General features: G+C 34.4%; 1 protein-coding gene across 1 annotated transcript; it reads right to left on the bottom strand.

Moving 5' to 3' along the window:
- Window positions 1–135: 135 nt before the first annotated feature.
- On the bottom strand, window positions 136–19153 carry LOC149417947 (synaptic vesicle glycoprotein 2C-like). The gene is made up of 11 exons (XM_089639868.1): window positions 19129–19153; window positions 18839–18931; window positions 18608–18675; window positions 15924–16113; window positions 15407–15691; window positions 13133–13374; window positions 12082–12272; window positions 6692–6929; window positions 5456–5712; window positions 3845–3972; window positions 136–680 (listed from the first exon to the last, which is right to left on the bottom strand). The coding sequence occupies exons 1-11, from the start codon at window positions 19151–19153 to the stop codon at window positions 532–534; spliced, it is 1866 nt and encodes a 621-aa protein (XP_089495994.1). The 3' UTR covers window positions 136–531.
- Between the last annotated feature and the right edge of the window lie 426 nt (window positions 19154–19579).

The following is a 19579-nucleotide window of genomic DNA, read 5'->3' as shown; positions in this document are numbered from 1 at the left end:
GGTTTTACTGTAATATCTGTTTTGTGTAATGGTATGTTCCCACCTCATATATTCTATGATCTATTCCATGGAATCTATGAAATAGATCAGTGATCCAGGTTTTCTACGCCGTAGAACGCCCGATAGAAATAAACACTCAATGTTGAATCAACTTCAACTTCCATTCAATTGTGTACAGATATAATCAAATACTGTAGAATAGTTATAAATACGTACAACTCCTGACATTTCCCTTACATTCTGATGGCAGTATATACTACGTTAGTTTGCTTGAGTTGGACGTATTATTAATATTCCAGGGTATTAAAAATGTGGAGATCCGAAAGCAGTCAGACGCCCGAGGAAGACACGGCATGATCAAGTGAATCAAACACTCAAGTCGGATCATGTCAAGAGTCAGAATAACAGAAGCATACGTATGAACGAATGGAGCAATGAGTATGTGCCAAGACAAAGTTGTGTAGTTGACCATCCTCTGCCTACCCCTGCGGAAACGGCTTGGTTGTTAGTTAGTTAGTTATGGTGTATATTTTATATATGTTCAGTTATTTGGTTCAAGTCCACATGTATATTGCAATCTTTGAATCCTTCGATGCCTTCAATTTTGAAATTGTCCATTTCATTCAAATTCTCATCTTCATTCGGTCGATGTTTGACAAAAAATACCAAAGTGGATCCTCCTGGAATATAAAAAAAAACATTTATTTATTTTAGGCTTCATCTTGAAATACATTTATTATATATATACCATTCTAAACTTTTCTGTAGGCCTGTTTAAGATATACAATTTTGTGGTACATTATTTTGATGTATCTCATCAGGTTAAGCCAGCGTTAGCAATGTAGTGCCTGAAAATATTTTTTTTACTACTTGTTTACAAAACATCGACTTTTCTCTACTTTCTATAAATGTAATATGCATGTATTATATATATAAACCTTCCGGAAGAAATTCTCTAAATGATAGTGAAAACACTATCAAAGTCCGTTGCATGGTTTAGAAGAACTTAGCTCACAAACAGACAGCCGTGGATGGTGACTTTATTTTATACTATTTAAAGATTCACTAACAAATTCGTTACTTAAATTAATTAGTTGCTGTAAAAATAATGTTTATGTAGGAGCAGCGAGATGTGACGTAACCACCACCTAGTCAAATGGTCATATAATTATTTGAATAAAAAGTTACATTTTAGAAAAAATTATGTTTCAAGAAAACACATTTGTAAAATAACCTTAAATTGCATTCCATAGTCAAAAAAATCATTTGAGAAAAATACTATAAAACGTTTTGAACAAATTCAGTTGAGAAAAATACATTGTAAAAAAAAAACATTTTGGACCAACGTGATGTTAAAATTCATCGGTGAGAAAAAAATCATATTTTTGAGAAATTAAAATTTCTCTGAATACGTTAAAATCGTCCTAGAAAAATACATTTTAAACATATTATTGTAGAAAGCAATCACTTTGTGGTTTGATATATTTAATAAAATAAAACAATTATTATGTTTAAAACCACGATTTTTTATTAATTTATTGACTGACCTGTTTGAGCGAAACGAAACCAGTCAGTCAATAAATTAATAAAAAATCGTGGTTTGAAACAAAATAATTGTTTTATTTTATTAAATATTACATTTTAAACAAATCAGATTCTTCGAGGTAAATCGAGTTTTCTGACAACACAAAAATAATGAGATTGCACACATGGTATTATTTTATTTATTGATCCAATTGATAATATTAAAGCGAAACGTACTGGTTTTTTTATTATTCGCCCAACCTGTGTAACGTAATTTACTGACGAGGACCCGAGATACGAGATTGAACCCGAGTTCATGTTGAATTTGTGTTGCAAGTCTAACTGGTTCGTCTACTGCTGAGTCGGTAGTCGCTCTGCATCACAGTCTTCAAGTTGATAAAATGCTGGTTTAATCTGTCCATTGATACGTTGACCATTTTAGACTTCATAATGATGCAGAAAGTTTTCTCTCTTCGTTCAGAGACCTCATACGGACCTTTATACGATGGAGTAAGGGTTCCCTTTACTTTGTTTCTAAGGAAAAATTGCAAGCTTGTTTTTAAATCTGGGTGTATAAAGAGATGTCTTTTGTCAGTAGTTATTCTTCCATCTGGAAATGAAAAGTTTCGGAAAAGGTCCATAAAATTTTTTGTTGAAATCTTTGTCATTAATTTTCATTTCCAAAGGTACGAAAATATCTCCAGGTGATGTTAAAGTTGTACCATATACCATCTGTGCTGGACTAGCCTTTATCATCCTTGACGGCTGATCGTAGGCCCAATAGAATGATTGGTAATTCTTGTACCCACTGAGTGTTGTCTTCACATTTTGCCATGATAGCAACTCTAAGTGTGTGGTGGTAGCGTTCTACCTTACCATTGACTTTAGGATTGTCAGCAGCAGTCTGACTTATTTTTTAAATATCCATTTTTTTTACCGGTTGATTAAATAAGTCGGACTAGAAACTGGCGACCCTGATCAATTGTAATATAAGTTGAACAGCCAAATCTCGAAATCCAATAATCGGAACGTCAGCTATCATTTCAGCGTAGATTTTTTAACTGGCACTGTTTCTGGCCAGGAGGTTTCTCTGTCTACCATTTGTATGCAATTTCAGTTTTCTTGTGAGGTTGGAAGCAGTTGGATGATATTGATGTGTATATGTTCGAAACGAGATACATTATGGAATTCACAGAGTGGCGATATTGTATGCCTATTGACTTTTGCTTTTGACAAAGTAAACATTTTTATACCCACATTGCTACGTCTCTGTTCATTGCAGTCCAAAAGTATCGCTACGTTATTTAACGTTGAGTTGCTTTGATGCCAACGTGGCACATGCTATGACCATTGTTCAGTGCTCTTTCTCTGAATTTAAGTGGTAGGTATGGTCTTACACGCCACGCCGCTGATATTTCGTTTGAATCTGGCATAGTAATCAGTTTAAAATTAAGATTATCTAGCTTTTTTAGCTGTTGTTCTTCTGCGAGTTCTCTGCTGTCGAACCAATTGGGAAGGGTGATTTGTTTGATGCATTTTTCTGGATGATAAAACTGAAATGTCTGCACCTGTATCAATTGAATATCTGATCATTATCAATTGAGTATCTGGTCAATAACACATAATCGAGAAGTACTATTGACTAACCGCCGCAGGAGATGGCTTCTGGTCACCAAGTTCCTGCTCTCCGAGGAGTTGTTGGAGCTGTTGGGTTGCTGACTCCTCGTAGACCTGTAAGAGTAGCCTTAAGGGCCAGGAAATTGTGATCTGCTAAAGGGTCATTTAAAATGTCGCTGATTTGTCACAGCTCATTCTTTCCTAGCTTTGCAACCAGGATTATATTTTTAAAATGATGCCGTAAAAGCTCTCATACTGTGAGTTCTGGCATCGTGAAATTTGCATGGGTTTTCAGTAATAAATTTGAAGGTTAACACAACTATCATCAGCCCACTATGTTATTTCCATAACCATTTTACTGTCTAAAATCACCTATGGTGCCAATGTCCTGCCCTGGTGGGAACTGGGCGCAGATACCTCGGGAGACATACAGTAGAACCAGAAGACGTAGCCACATACCCAATGACAATCCTGGTGAACTTTATTAAAGGGCTGGGTTGTTAAAGGATTGAGGTAAAATGGGAGATAGCACAGTGGGCCTATGGCCTAAGTGCTCACGGGAACTATGTGTAAACCATCTCCGCTTTTAAAAAAAAAAAAATATATGCTGTAAAGGGGAAATACAATTTGTTTTCTCTGCATTTATTTAAAATAAATTGTAAAAAGATGGTGGTAAAAGTGATTTCATAATAATATAAATTACCCATTGAAAGTGCGGCAACCAGAAAGATGGGTATTTGACAGGAGAAGTCCATAAAGGATCCGAAGAAGAGATTGCTGCAGATAGATCCCACCCTCCCCGCCAATGTGGCGATGCAAACTGCCATTGAACTGTAATCATTAAATAATATTCAACTGATTACCCCTTCGTACCTTGTTGCATAATAATATCACTATGGAATAATCCATGTTTAATTATTTGAATCATATTGTGATGCAATTGGGGTAGTTACTACTTTATAATATTATTTTCTTTCATATTTGAATGCATTCCATTTTCAGTTTACTTTAAAAAAAACTATATTTTTATTAGAAAACAGTTTGAGGTTAGAGTGACATTTCCAGTTTTATGTTTGAAGAATAAATCAAAATGCAAAGAAAAAGTTCTGTTTATGGCTGTTGGCATATGGTATGTATATTTGTTTATCTTTGGAAATCCATACAATTTAGTGCGTGTGCCACATTATTGTTATAAAGAACATTTCTTATGTTTGTCATTGACCTAAAGAGCCCTTTAGGTACTTTTAATTCTGTTTAGGTACATGATATATGTAATGTAGTAGGTACTCCAGCTGAGAATGGCAACATTTCGAATTCAAAATTTCCACTATATTCTTTTGTATAGCACGCGTGTGATTTTTTAAAATCTTATTTTTTTCTCACAATATTGAAAATGTGAGGTTAATTACAAATCAAACAAAAAAAGTAACAGAAATGAATATATTTATAATTAAAAAAAAACATGGCTGAAAGAACAAAGTGGTATTCAACTTACAAATACATATTATGAAGACGATGTAAAGACAACTTGAAACTAAATACAAATGTTTAATAACTACAGGCCGCCTCAGAACAATAAACCTAGTGAGGAAAACTGTGAAAAAAAAAATTGAATTTATTCTTATATATAACTTTGCAATTGAAACTAATAAAAAAATTGTTTCACAAATTCAGGTATTAACTCTTTGAGTACCAGAAGTGCCTATCGGCCATGAAAAATATATACCTTGAACGCCGCCGTGGCCAGTAGGCACAACCAAAACATACTTTCTTTACATGGGATTTTGCATTCTAAAAAGTGTTGGTAGTTTACTAAAATAAATCTTATGCCCTTGCCATCAGAATAAACAATGATATACATAATGAGTTCTTGCTTTGCATTTCCTAAAGGGAGCATTTTAATGACAAAGTTATTACTGTGTCATTCTCCAACATGCGCACCTAAAGCGATGTTAGTTTGTTGTGTGTTTTATTGTGAAAAAACACTTATTTAGCTCTTTATAGAAAATATATTAAAACTTTAAGAATATTTTCGCATTTTGTTAAAATATTTTTTTGTAACATGAGAGATAAAAAACATTTATCAGAATATAAAGTACTTTTGGTAGAGTATGTACTGTTTTTATAAATATATAAACACATTATCTGGTAAGATAGTATAATTTATAAAACTGTAATTTTGCAAAATGCAAGTAAGTTATTATGAAAAATTTTGTATCGGGACACGACGGAGGAATTAGGTTGCAGGAACTCGGTGTTCCAAAGGTTAATATTTGAATAAGATGTGAATAATACTATTATTTTATTTATTTACCTCACGTTGGACGGGAACGCATCCATTACCAATCCCACAATTACGATATTCCCAGTGGTCATGGCGGACTGGAAGACACTGGCCGCAGTCAGGCAGTAGAGTGGCGAGCTGACCCAGACGAAGGTCGCAGCGGCCACGCCAGCGATGGCCAGCGATATCGCCGGCAAAACTTTGGCGCTTACCCAGTCCGATACATACACTGATATCACATTGTACAGTAGGCAAGCCATACCTATCGTCATTGTATCCTTAAAACCCTGGAAATTAAATGTAATTTAAAACTGCTGTATTTAAGCGTAGTTACAGCTATTCACCATCAAAACTTTGGAATAAAATACCAAAGTCTAGTAGAATATGGACATTGTGATTGTTTGCTGACTGCACACTCTACCGCACAACATCTTAATTGATAGAATTTGTAATGAAATGTATACTTGTGTTTGTGAACATATTATTTAATCGGAATTTAATTTGCTTTAGTTAGAATTTTAGTCATTTGATTTAATTTAATTTTAATTATTTATTATATGAGCTGCACCACGGTCAGTCTGTCAGGGTAGATAAAGAAACAATGTGATGTCTCAGTTTTTCAAAAATAGCATGTTTTTTCCAACATATGATGCTGGTTTACATAAAAAAGCATATTTTTACCTGTCACAGGTGACATCTATATAATATAGGTATATAAAAACACACACATATCCAAATGCAACGTTGTGTCAAAATTTCAAAGCAATCGGTTAAGAACTTTGGGATATTTAAGATTTTGAACAAATGAACATTTACATTTTTATTTATATAATAATAATGTATATTAGAGGCACTGCTGAAAACCAGCTTTATTCCGGGAGAAATCCGGAATGTCATCAAATACCACCATTATTGTAATTTTTTTTGAGGAAAAAAAAAGAATCAATGACATTAGCCCTTTTAGGATGGTGGCGGAATTATAGTCTGTAGTACTTAACACAATTAATAGTAACAGGTGATAAATAAAAGGCATTGTGAATACCGCACAAGGGTCCCAACTACTCCTAACCGTCTGGAGCCAGTGAGACTATGGCATCCCAGATGGGGAAGAAGACGGGTAAGAATAAGGTGGGGGAGTACCTGGCTATTCAGTTCTGGTCACCAAACACGGCTAAAGCCATTCCAAGCAATGTTTCAATTCGGAATGGTGGTCTTACATTAGAGCGATACTGAGAGTATCTCTCACTACGAATTGATATTATTTACCTGGTAATCCATAACATTTTCACATTTTTTCTCCGCAACATCTCCTGCGTCATAATAGAAGTCAAAGTCCTTGAAGTTGGTGTTGTTTCCCATAATATGTGAAGCCGTTATATTGGGTCTTGCCGAAATAGCTGAATTTGTCAGTTGGCAAACTGTGGTCACAGAATTTGTATTTAAGTTGCTGTATTTTCTGAACCTTGACAACAATTCTGGTATCCATAGTCCAAATCCATAACACCTGCAATTTATTCAAAACTTGCTTATCCACTCAAACAATGGCTACCCACATTTGGTCTCATAGCTAGGCCTTGAGCGATGACAGATGATTTAGGTAGACAATTTTTTCGAATATTTTTAAACTAGCTGTACCCCAACCACGCGTTGTTGCTCAATCTGTCTGTGCAATTAGAAAAAGAATAGCGCGTGTTGCTTTTACGTCATGCATGTTTTTACCTGCCACAGGTGATAATATAGATATATTAAACCACACAAGTATTCAAATGCAACATTGTGTCAAAATTTCAAAGCAAGTAAATTTAAGATTTTGAACAAATGAACATTTACATTTTTATTTGTATTGATTTCCGCAAACAGCTCAATTATAAAACCTAGAAATATGAGATAAACTATAAAAGGAAGGTGAACTCGTTGGCTTTAAACCACAGTAAGCAGTTTATATGCTTCTGTGTTAATATTCGGAGATATGATTTTTTTAATGAGACTGTCGGATCCAAAACCGAATGCACGGAAATCTCCATCACTCAAGGCATTTATTTTATAAAGATCCCATAACGCGAGTAGATAAAAATTGCTCACTTTGTTGTTTTTTTTTTAAATGTGTTCCAAAATTAAGAATACTGTTTTTGAAAGCAGATTAAAAACTTTTTCAGTTTTTTATTATTATTATGCTATTATAATGAATATAATATCCATGTATTATATATTTAAACCTTCCGGAAGAAATTCTCTAAATCATAGTGAAAACCCTATCACACTCCTTTGCATAGTTTAGAAGAACTAAGCGCACAAACAAACAGACGCGGATAGTGACTTTGTTTTTATACTATTTAGAAATAATATTACAAGATGATAATGCAATTAAATAATACTCATCATTTTGTAATTATATAATATTTTTAATATTACAATTATGCAATTAAATTTTTTTTTATGCATATACCTATAGCTAAAGCTCAAAGTAAAATCACTTACTAATGTGTTTTTTTTTTGTAAACTTTATTTACCACGTTATACTAAACTAAAAAATACATTTATACAAATTAGTTAAACAAACTTATTATATTATCGGGCGTAATATATGTTTGTTGATTAAAAATTTGTTTTACAACAAATGTTCTGTATAATACTGAATCTGACATTATAAAGGTTTGCTAAATGCTTAACAATAAACTTTTCATATTAATAATATCAACAATGTTGTTCCGCTACTATTTAGTACCTAAAGTACTTGTATCTTAATAGTATTATAAGTATTTTATCTTGCATTTTATTATTATTTATTGAACAACTATTACTTCAATATACAACAACTCTCAACAATAACTAGTGTTGTACCTGCTTATATTGTCCATACTTACCTATTATGCTATGTAATGTGCACTCATTATTGTTAGCCCAGTCAATGAAGGGAAAAAAAGACCCAATGTCGGAACTAATTCCCCGGAAGCTGAATTTTTCACAGATGTTAGAAGACCTTTAGACGTGTATTTTTACTAAAGTCCCCGACTTTCCCCCTTGTGCTTCCTTCCCCACCCCCTCTTGAATATATTTTCCAAGCCTTTCGGAATACGCTAATATCTCCCTAATGGTTTTATAAAATCAGATTATTTATTTTTTATTTAGTTTCTAATTAGTTATTCTAAAAAATTGTATTCTTTTATTTTTGCGAAAAAAGCTATACAATCTCTACAATTTATTAGTAAAGGAAAAATATCAGTTTTTAAAATGGTATTTCAGAATATATTTGCACATAACTTTTTTCTGAGCCTGTTAACGAAAAAAAATAAATCAACAAAACTTGTAGACAATATTTTTAACTATAAAATTATGTATATAATGATGGATTTAAATTTATAATAAGGCACGTAGGCTGTTAATAAGGAGCACGGCGCGCGGCGGCTCGAACGCGCAACGGTTCGCGGCTCAGCAAGAAATTACAAAAACCTAAGGAAAGTAATGATTAATTCATGTGTTTGCTTGTTTTTTATAACAAATTCATTTAACGTTGAAGAGTTTTATTGTTATTTACCAGTTTTAGTTCGGAGGGGTGGGGGGGAATATAAATATTTTCCGCTGCCCAATGAAGCGCTTTCATTATCCACCAACCGCCGTGCCCCGGTCTGGCTAAACAGTCATATTATGTGGTATGATTGTTTGTTACTTATTATTTAAATAAAGTTATGTGAAATAAGCCAAAATACCTACAACAGCGTGGGACTAACCTTTCACAACATTAAAATATTGCAGACCTTATGTTATGGCGAAGTTCTAAAAAATCTTTTGTGGAAATTCTCACTTGTTTTATTATGTGCACCTATCAACAATAAAATACCGAAACAACAAATCACTTCAAATAGTGCATAGTTCTAAAATGGTTTACTTTCAAAAAAGCTTCTTAAAATATACCTCAAAAAATATTATAATGACAAAACGGTTTGTATATTATATTACATACTTATCAATATTATCTATGACAAAATTAGGCAAATATTCAAATAATTTTCTAGTCAAGAGAGTCTTCCATTTATTGGTCATACTGGGGAGTGTTCACACATGATTATCCGTTACGGTTATAGCACATGGCAGAGCAGGTAAATCCAGATTTTCTGCAGCCAAAGTAATTTCCACATCCAGACTTGCAGGAACAGGACACCAGAGAAAGAAGGTCATCGGGAGAAAATGGTTTCAAAAATGTCTTCTTTCCACCATTTTCATACTTCCATCCCCAATTTATAAATAATTTCGCTAAATACTTTCGCCATACATGATTTTGTTCCTTTACGAAGGGAGACTTCATCAAAAATAAAAGGGGTCTTGAAGCCAATTCATATCCTAAGTAAGTCTAAAGCTTGCTAGGACTATCACTAATGCACAGTATTCTGTTAAATAGCTGCTGGGAGTTAACTGCAACTTGTCTCGTCCTAAAAAATGCGGATTTGAATATTGCTGGATAGTCACCATGTTTTCCTTTTCAGTCGTATATCTCCAAAATTAAATCCTTTCATTTTTTGAATAGCTGCCAGGCCCACCTCATAAGCGTTATCACAATTGACACTATTATCTGAAATAAACCCTGAAGATAAAGACACCAGCTCCCCCGAGAGCTTGGTGGACAGGCTGTGCTGTCTTAGCCATGATGTATATTTTCCTATATCTAGCTCATCCCTTTTCTTCCGTGATTCGCGCAGCTCGACATGCTGTTCAGTAAAATTAAATTCTATACCGATGAATTCTTCAATGCTCTCTTGCACTTTCACGCAGTAAGTGGTTCCAAGTTTCCACTTTGACAAAGCGCTATCAGTGATTCCCCGCCCAAGTGTCAACCTCCTACTGACTTCATTGGTAGCATGAGACACTGCTCGATGATCATGTCCGTCCACGTACCGTACCAATATCTGTCACTTCTTCTTATTGTAAAGTACCCATTTTCAGTGAATAGTTTATATTCTTCTTTAGTTATTCTTGATTCGAGTTGCAACATACTTTGAACGTACATAGGTGCTGATTTTGCGTATGGTAAATGTCCTGCCGGGTGGAAAAATGGAAGCATATCAACAATAGTATTGAGGTGCATTTTTCGATTCCCGGACTTCTCTGCAAATATAAATCTAAGCATGAGGTCGATGCAATGTAGAAGGTAAATCCACAACTTAGCAGTCCTACTCGATGATTCCTTAATCCTGTCTTCACTTGCTTCAGTATATGGAATCTTCTCTTTCAGATTGTCATCATTATTAACCTCCTCCATATCTTTTTTCCACGTAACTAAATCTTGATACATATTTTCTATTTTTCTTAATTTCCCATCAATATCTCGGTATTCTTCTCTCATTACGTGGACAAGAGACGCTGCTGTTAAAGTGTAGGCTCTGTTTGCCCGAGAATATTCATGTCCATGGAGCATGTGGGTTACTGTTGAGGACGCGTAAACTGATTCCCATAAATTTCCCACATACCTTTATTTAAATAATAAGTAACAAACAATCATACCACATAATATGACTGTTTAGCCAGACCGGGGCACGGCGGTTGGTGGATAATGAAAGCGCTTCATTGGGCAGCGGAAAATATTTATATTCCCCCCCTCCCCTCCGAACTAAAACTGGTAAATAACAATAAAACTCTTCAACGTTAAATGAATTTGTTATAAAAAAACAAGCAAACACATGAATTAATCATTACTTTCCTTAGGTTTTTGTAATTTCTCGCTGAGCCGCGAACCGTTGCGCGTTCGAGCCGCCGCGCGCCGTGCTCCTTATTAACAGCCTACGTACCTTATTATAAATTTAAATCCATCATTATATACATAATTTTATAGTTTAAAATATTGTCTACAAGTTTTGTTGATTTATTTTTTTTCGTTAACAGGCTCAGAAAAAAGTTATGTGCAAATATATTCTGAAATACCATTTTAAAAACTGATATTTTTCCTTTACTAATAAATTGTAGAGATTGTATAGCTTTTTTCGCAAAATAAAAGAATACAATTTTTTAGAATAACTAATTAGAAACTAAATAAAAAATAAATAATTTGTTTTTATAAAACCATTAAAGAGATATTAGCGTATTCCGAAAGGCTTTGAAAAATATATTCAAGAGGGGGTGGGGAAGGAAGCACAAGGGGGAAAGTCGGGGACTTTTGTAAAAATACATGTCTAAAGGTCTTCTAACATCTGTAAAAAATTCAGCTTCCGGGGAATTAGTTCCGACACAAAACCTTCATTGACTGGGCTATGTACTACTGATCAGCTTATCTCAAATATTGCATATGTGTAAAAGCCTTCATGGTCTGAATTAATAAATAAATATAAACCTTGCCTGGGTGAATTGTTTGGTGGCTTTCTGAATTATAGAATTATTTCAATTACCCCATGGTAAACTTTTAAACGTAAAGTGAAAGCTTGGTGTTCTCTCTTTCTAAATTTGTTTACATTATATGTCTGAATATAATAGAAAAAGTGGTTTGGGAGGATGTGTGGTTTGATGACAGTTATAGCCGGGACTGGTGCCTTAAAACCTGCAGTAAAACCTCAAAGGCTCTGTGCTAGATATTATCAGCGCCTTGACGCTTTGGCAAGTCAGCGCCGAAGCAGACCGCTTCAATTGTGCCTGCACAGATTATAGCATCATGTGACCCGATTGCCACTTACCCAAACATGTTTGCGAAGAATATCAACATGACGATAATGGATTTAATGGTGAAGGGTCTCTTGAAGATGGCTGTGATCTGTGTTAAGATGTCCCTCAGCAGTCGGCTCACCCGCCCTCCATTTAGGATGATGGACATTTGACTGTTTTGTGTAATGCTGCGCTTTCCAGGACAATTGATTGCGTGTAGAACCTGAGGACAATAACCATAATATTCATTTCATGTAGATAAATAATGACAAAAATCAATGACATTGTGATCTAGGAGGTTTTGGTTTTATCCCTTTTTTTGGCGGACTTCGCATTTTGTTCATTTATATTGCCAAGATTAATGCATGACCAAATACTCATTATTGTACGAATTTAGAAATTTATTTTGTCCATTTTAGTACTATTTTCCTGAATTATAAGTCGAGTCCCTCCAAACTGTATATTCAATGTAACTTCTTGAATTTATTGGGTTCTCAAAACAAGTTACATATATCATTTTGTTTATCATGGGTTATCCTTAGGAGATGGACATGTATTATCGCGGACCTTTCTCTAGGCCTTTTTAAGATGTACATTATTTTGATGTATCCTTTGAAGGTTTAGCCAGTTTTAGCAAGGTAAGTGCCCGCAAATATTTTGTTTACGTCTCGATTACAAAACATTGACTTTTCTCTACTTTCTATAAATATAATATGCATGTATTATATATATAAGCCTTCCGGAAGAAATTAGCTAAATGATAGTGAAAACCCTACCAAAATCAGTTGCGTAGTTAAGAAAAACTAAGCGCACAAACATGTTGTGTTTGTATCCCATAATGCACATTAGAAAAATGAACCCACAAATTTGTTACTATTTATTTTCTAAATCTATATTGAAGCATTTATTTGTGATAAGCCATGAACATAGATATGAAATATGCACGGTATCCACCTGTAGAAGACTTTTTCACAATTTATTGTAATTTATTATCTTCTTTTCTTGGGGCATGCACAGCTTTTCAGCCTCTATGGACTGTACGACCTAGCTATAAAGTAACATTAATTTAGTTAATTTCCTTACCAAATACTCCTTATCCGATCTACCCGTGTTGATACTGAACATGCTCTTCAGCACATCGGTAGCTTCCTTCTTGCATTTGTTGGCCAGGAGGAGTCGGGGACTCTCGGGTAGTTTGGAGAACAGAAAGGCGGACATCATGCTGGGTAGCGAAGATAGCAACAGGTACAGTCTCCAGGAGTTGAACTTCACATTGCCCGTTAAGTAGATTTGGAATTTCAGCGGCATTATAAGGAACGCTAAAGCTGAAAAATAAATGAAAGATCAGTTTTGCTGAATTTCACAGATGGAAATACTTTAGTTTGAAGAAACCTTTATGGCACTAGCTATGTTTGGTGACCAGATCTGAATAGCCAGGTACTTCCCTACCTTCCTCTTCCCCGTCTCCTTCCCTTCCCCACTACCTTGGGCCTTACAGCATTCCCAATTGGGGATGCCATAGTCTCACTGGCTCCAAACGATTGGGTGGAGTTGTGCATGATATTCACAAAATAAAATTAAAGAAGTTGTAACTTCTGAATTTTATGAAGTTGTGACTACTCTAGGTACGTAGCACGACTAACAGATGACGGTTTGAATTTATTGTAACACAAGCTGTACCCTGCCATGTGTTGCTGTGGCTCACTCTGTTTGTGCAGATAGAGAATAAATAGCGCGTGTGGCTTTTATGTCAACGGCGTTGTTTAAAAAAACTTGTTTTTACCAGCCAGAAGTGACATCTCTATAATAGAGGTATATAAAAACGAGTGCGTATTTTGAACAAGCAAACATTTAAAAAAAATATATTTATATAGACAGATTATCAGATTGTGTCCTTTATCCTGGAAGATGGGGTAAAATGGAAATGTATCAGAGGTCGCTCACAGATAAAGATAGCCATTAAGAATTGGCAAAACTTAATACATTTAAACCCTCCCGCACCGGAGGGGTGGCCCCCCCCATGATTCCCCCAAACGAGAGTTGTGTGCTATATCTAAGATGTGTTTTACATCACATACTCCATAATTAAGGTAATCCTAGAAAAACTGTACTACGTACTGTGGTATTAAATAAAAATTCAATAACTTATTTTAAACAAATATCAACAAATTTTGATGATTCTTTTTACAATTGAAACAACTAAATATTGACATTTTATGCTTCCAATAAAAAAACTACATATTACACACTACACATATAAAATTATGTTGCTTCACAATTGTGTTTTCCTGTCAAAGTCCACGAAGTCCCTTTATACAGCCAGTACATATGAGGTTGGATCGCCTTATCTCATTGGAATCCCTTTTCCAATAAGAAAAATAGTAGCAATAAATGTTTTTATTTCATTCACAATAGTTAGTTTTTGCCCCTGAATTCGGTTTTCCTGTGTTCGAAAATCGTGCAGCAGAAACCATTGGTTTCTTTGACAATATTTTCAAGAAGTACAAGGCGAAAAATAAATTTAAATAGGCTGTTGGTTTTGTATCAGAAGGAGGAGCATCTAGGTCTATTTAAAAAAAAAACATGTTTTTGTTTTGAGATTTAAAATGTGTCCTCAGTAAGATCAAAGTGTAAACATTTCAAGGTTTCGGATCTTATTTAAGCCGTTATTTTCCCACATACCACAAAAAATGGTATTATTTTGAAATCCTTGTAGAATTTTTTCTACATTTACCCCAAGCTGCGTTTCGAATCCAAAATTTACCAGCTCCATAATATTTGATATATCTCCAGCTTTTCATATTTTTGAAGAGATTTTGATATCAATTCTGACATAGAGAAAGACATCTTTTCTTCGTCTGCATCTTCACCTTCTGGTAAGGATTTAAGTTTTTTTTTAAGATTAAAATGTTTTTACAAAAAAACCTTTGTAAAAACTTTTGTCAAACAAAGATCTCATCGTCCATAGTGTCGCTATCATTTGATACATCGTCTGCAATATCCGACATGGTGAAAAATATCGATTCACTTTAGGGTGTAAAAAGGATAAACAATAAATACTGTTATCAAGACACGTGCCAACGATAACGCCATGTCGCAATGTTCGTGGGCAACTCTAACAGTTAAATCATTTCTATCCAATTTTGACAAAATTACTCCCCCACCCCCTCCCAGATTTACTTTTTAAAAAAATCCTTGGCGCAAATAAGCCGCAAGTGCGGTCATAAAATGTGCATTTTACTGAAAAGGACTACAATATTGTGTATTTGAGTTATGCTCTATTTTGTACTATCTCTTTTACTTGAAGGTCTTATGAACACGGGATTTTTTAAAATAAAAATATGCATTATTTCTTACCTGGCAGGAAAATCCATGACAAGATGAAGCAAAACCCAATGTAGCAAATATATTTAGTTCTTCTTTTTAGTGGAATCATATCCCCTAAATATGTAAACACAAGGCAGCCGGGCCCGCCAATGAAGAATCCATTGAAGAAACGCATTATCAGAAGCATGCTGTAATCCTGGGATAAAGCCGAGAGAACTGTGGTAAAAGAATCGGCTATCAGAGTCGTTAGAAGTATCTTTTGTCTCCCGATCATGTCTGCAGTTATTCCCCATAGGCATGCACTTGATATTCCACCTGAAATCAATCATTATTATTATTTATTTTCCGTTTTGTAAGAAAGTTTGGTAATCTTTTTTAAATGTGACACCTTACTAGAGCCTCCCCTGTCTGTACAATGCAACGGGAGATCTTACAACGGAGCTATCAGTAGGAATCCTTTAACTAGATTGATAAAACTAGGACAGCTCCACTGGGCACCGCGTTTATAAGGAAGGGGGTAAGTATCTTATAAAAGCCTCTTGCATACCTATCATGAAGGCAACATTCACATATCCAATTTGATTTGTAGAAATGTTCAGATCGCATTTAGCTGATGGGAGCAAGTATGCTGTGACTCCATTTTGGAATCCAACTGCGAGTAGCCCAAATGCGCATGCCGATAGAACCATATGACTGAACTTTCCATTTCCTGTAAGAAATACTTCTTTTAAATACAGCTTTTTATTAAAATAACTTATTTTAACTATCCCGCAGCCAAGTGGGGGAGTAGGTAGCACCAAAAATTACTATCCTCCTTATATTAGCTTAAATACTTGACATATCATTTTAGTAATTTACGTATTCCTGCGCAAATACATAAGTTACCATTAATAATTGACTGAATAATTGGGATTTCTATAGTTTAAAAGCCAATAAGACAGAAAAATGCATGGGTTCGTCCGAAGACCCACTTGGTTACAGACGTTTTGTTTGGCATCTTGGCCTGTCAAGAGTTAAACTAGCAATTATAGTAAGGGTGGTTGATAATGCTTTCAATACTGGGAATTTTTTCAGAACTGGGATTATGGTGCTGGCATTTTTCAATCCCGGGATCCGCTAGAATTTAAGTTATTAAAAAAAATAAGAATTGTAACAAATGTTTATTTTTATTTTTCAGGTAATATACATTGATTAGGTAATAACATACACTATTAATTCTACTAGCATAAAGGTATCTGCAAAACATACAATGCAAAAAAGTCAGTAATCGTGGTTTTTAAATACAACAAGGAGCCAATAAATATTCACAGTTCCCCACTCAATGAGCGATGGATGCAGATGATGCGACGACCTCCCTGATGGACAGTTTAATTTAATTTAATCTAATTGTTTTTATTGTATTACCTATTTATATGACTATTTTATTTTAGATTTATATTTTAATTTTATGTTTAGGTACCTGCCTAATTTTTTTTTTTCTCTCTGTTTTATCTTATTTCCATTTTTATAATTTTTTTACTTTATTTTATTGTTTCCCTGTTTTACTGCATTTCATGTAATATGGCAGACTGGGATTGCACTACCCTCCCAGTCCTGCTGGATTAAAACTTAAATAAATAAAAAAGAAAAAATCAAATATACATGATACAGTAAATATAACTCATTCATTATTTTGAGACTTAAATAGGATCAAAGTGTTGACATTTCAAGTTTTCAACATTTCGTGATGATCTTATTTTAGTCGCTGTTTTCCCACATACCGAAAGCAGCAGTGGTATTAATTTAAAACTCCTTTTCATAATATTTGATAAATATATGACCGATCTGTGGCTGAGTTGACATCACGTTTGGATCCCACCCGGACGTAGTGTGTTCAATTACTCGGCTGGCTAAGTCCTCCATCACAACACAAGCAACATTTTCCGCTTACTGTGGTGGTAGTAGGAGATTTTCAAATATTGTCAGGTTATTCGTAACCCGGGAATGTTTGTCTTTCTTTTAAAAAAAATATATACAGGGTGTATCGGCACGTACCCGACAAACTTTAACCAGCTATTCCTTAGCATATTTGGAGTAAAAAATTTTATGTGCACTTTGCTATCCGGTAACGTTTTTTTTTAATAAAAAATTTATTATTCATATTTTCACAACATGTCACCACTGTTTTATCCTTTGTCAAAGTTTGAAAACCCATCTGGCAATATTTTATTCGAATTCCGTTGAATAATGTACGTGTGTACCTATATTGGCGCGCTTTTACAATCACAACGAAATGGCACGGCACCATTCGTCTCATTTTTAACTATTATTATTTTGTGTGTGCGAAAGAGCGAAGACGCTTTTCGACATACTTGCTTATAACAGCTGTTGAACACAAAAAGCAATGCCAATGACAGTGATGGAGTGTGGAAATTTTTCATTTTTTTGTTTTTAATTGAAAAAAAAAATGATACCGAACAGCAAAGTGCCCATAACATTTTTACTCCAAATGTGCTAAGGAATAGCTGGTTAAAGTTTGTCGGGTTAGTGCCGATACACCCTGTATATAATATTTGAGATTTTGAAATTGCGTCCATCAGCTCTATTGAGCTTTTCTTTTAACCTCTGGAAAACCGTTTATGTGCTGCTGGCATTTGAATTTCGCCCTAGCTGGATTTTTTTTAAATGCAATTAAAACATATATGCAATGAGAAAGTGTATAAAAATTTTAACAGAATCGCTTGCTCTTTAGAGTTCGTTTTTGGTTTCCTTCAAAAAAGGACTGGTATTCCAAAGGTTAAAGACAGATTTAAATCAACTTCCTCAACAATTTCATTGTCTAATTCCAACATGGAGAAAGACATCTTTTCTTCGACTGATTTCAGCAATCCAACAACCGTCTGTCATCTTCACCTTCCGATAAGGATTTAGGCTTAGATTTTTTTTAGAGAACGTCTAAAGCTGCCATATGAATTGCATGTGCAAAACAAAGAGAAGTGAAAGAATGACTGCCTGAAAAATCGCGGTGTAGTGTCACAATACTAAATTCAACGTTACACAGGCTTCAACTAAACTTTCCTTACAGTGCAGTAAATATAACCTACTCCAAAATCTATTAATAAAAAGAATATTGCGCAATAAATGACATGCTGCTGATAAAAAAGAGTCATTCCCACAGTTAAAACGGTGAAACCAACAAAAATCCCGGGATTACGATGTCGTAATGTCGCATGTGCGCAGCACCGGGATTACGGTGCCGATAAAGGTCCGGGATCCCGGCTCTCGAGATCCCAGGAGTGAAAGATCTAGTGGTTGATAGCCTGATGGGTAGAATGTTCATCTAATAATCAAACGGTTTGAGTTAGATGATCACAGCAGGTTCGGACTTATAAATCTTAGGGCTTAAATTAATTTTGTTTAAACCTAAAACACCTTAGTTAGATGACCAACTAAAATAAAAATTCAAGTATTGGATGTGCTAACCTGTTAAATCCAACGACACTTCGTAGTTGCTGGTTTCGATCCATATAAACTGCTCTCTCAACTGTATTTCTTCTAACGTGTTGGATTTCAATTCTGAAAATAAACACAATATTAAAAACTTGATCATTATCACTAATCTTACAGTGAGTCCGTTGTCTAATACATGTTTAGTCTATAATAAGACTACACAATCGTAAAAGTACCAAGCTTTTTCCTTTTATGTCCCATTATATTTAGTTATTTTAGATCTGGAAATAAATAGAGGATCTTTGTTCTGCAATATGAATGACCGTTCACAGGGAAAGTCTTTTCCATTCTGAATTAGTTCTTCAAATCGCAATGCAAAGAAGCCACAAACTTGACCATTTACATTTCCAAAGCAAACAATTTGATTACTTAATTGGAAGAATTAAGGGAAGTAAGCAAATTAGTCCAAAGGCTACAAACTCATAAAAATGCTAGACTTAAGTTATGATGTTGATTCTAGTAGCAAGGAAATGATGGAGAAAGTTCAAACACAATTATTGTTTGTGGATATACAAAGGTGGAGAGAAAACTTATGGGTAAAAGGGTGTACCCTACATTCATTTAGATTAATTCCTACTACAATATTTTTTATGGTATTTCTTATTTATTATAGTCTAGACAACACACGCCTTATATAAATCTATATTATTTATGGCATGCGTAAGTCAATTCTGAGGATCAATGAAGGGTATTTTTAGAAAGTGAAAATAATGT

The sequence above is a fragment of the Hesperophylax consimilis genome, chromosome 14 (genome assembly GCF_061612785.1).
Source record: "Hesperophylax consimilis isolate HC1 chromosome 14, BYU_Hcon_1.0, whole genome shotgun sequence".
In the NCBI taxonomy this organism is placed as follows: domain Eukaryota; kingdom Metazoa; phylum Arthropoda; class Insecta; order Trichoptera; family Limnephilidae; genus Hesperophylax; species Hesperophylax consimilis.
The sequence above is the reverse complement of the archived record's forward strand: the minus strand, read 5'-3'. Positions and strand labels throughout refer to the sequence as shown.

What these genes read in the sequence shown, in the direction of transcription:
- LOC149417947 (XM_089639868.1), bottom strand. Translation starts at nt 19,153, where the DNA reads ATGGAAAAGACTTTCCCTGTGAACG. An exon ending in GTCATGGATTTTCCTGCCAG is followed by an intron (nt 13,375 to 15,406) that starts GTAAGAAATAAT and finishes TTTATTTTTCAG; the next exon opens with CTTTAGCGTTCCTTATAATG. An exon ending in AAAATGTTATGGATTACCAG is followed by an intron (nt 5,713 to 6,691) that starts GTAAATAATATC and finishes TTTAATTTCCAG; the next exon opens with GGTTTTAAGGATACAATGAC.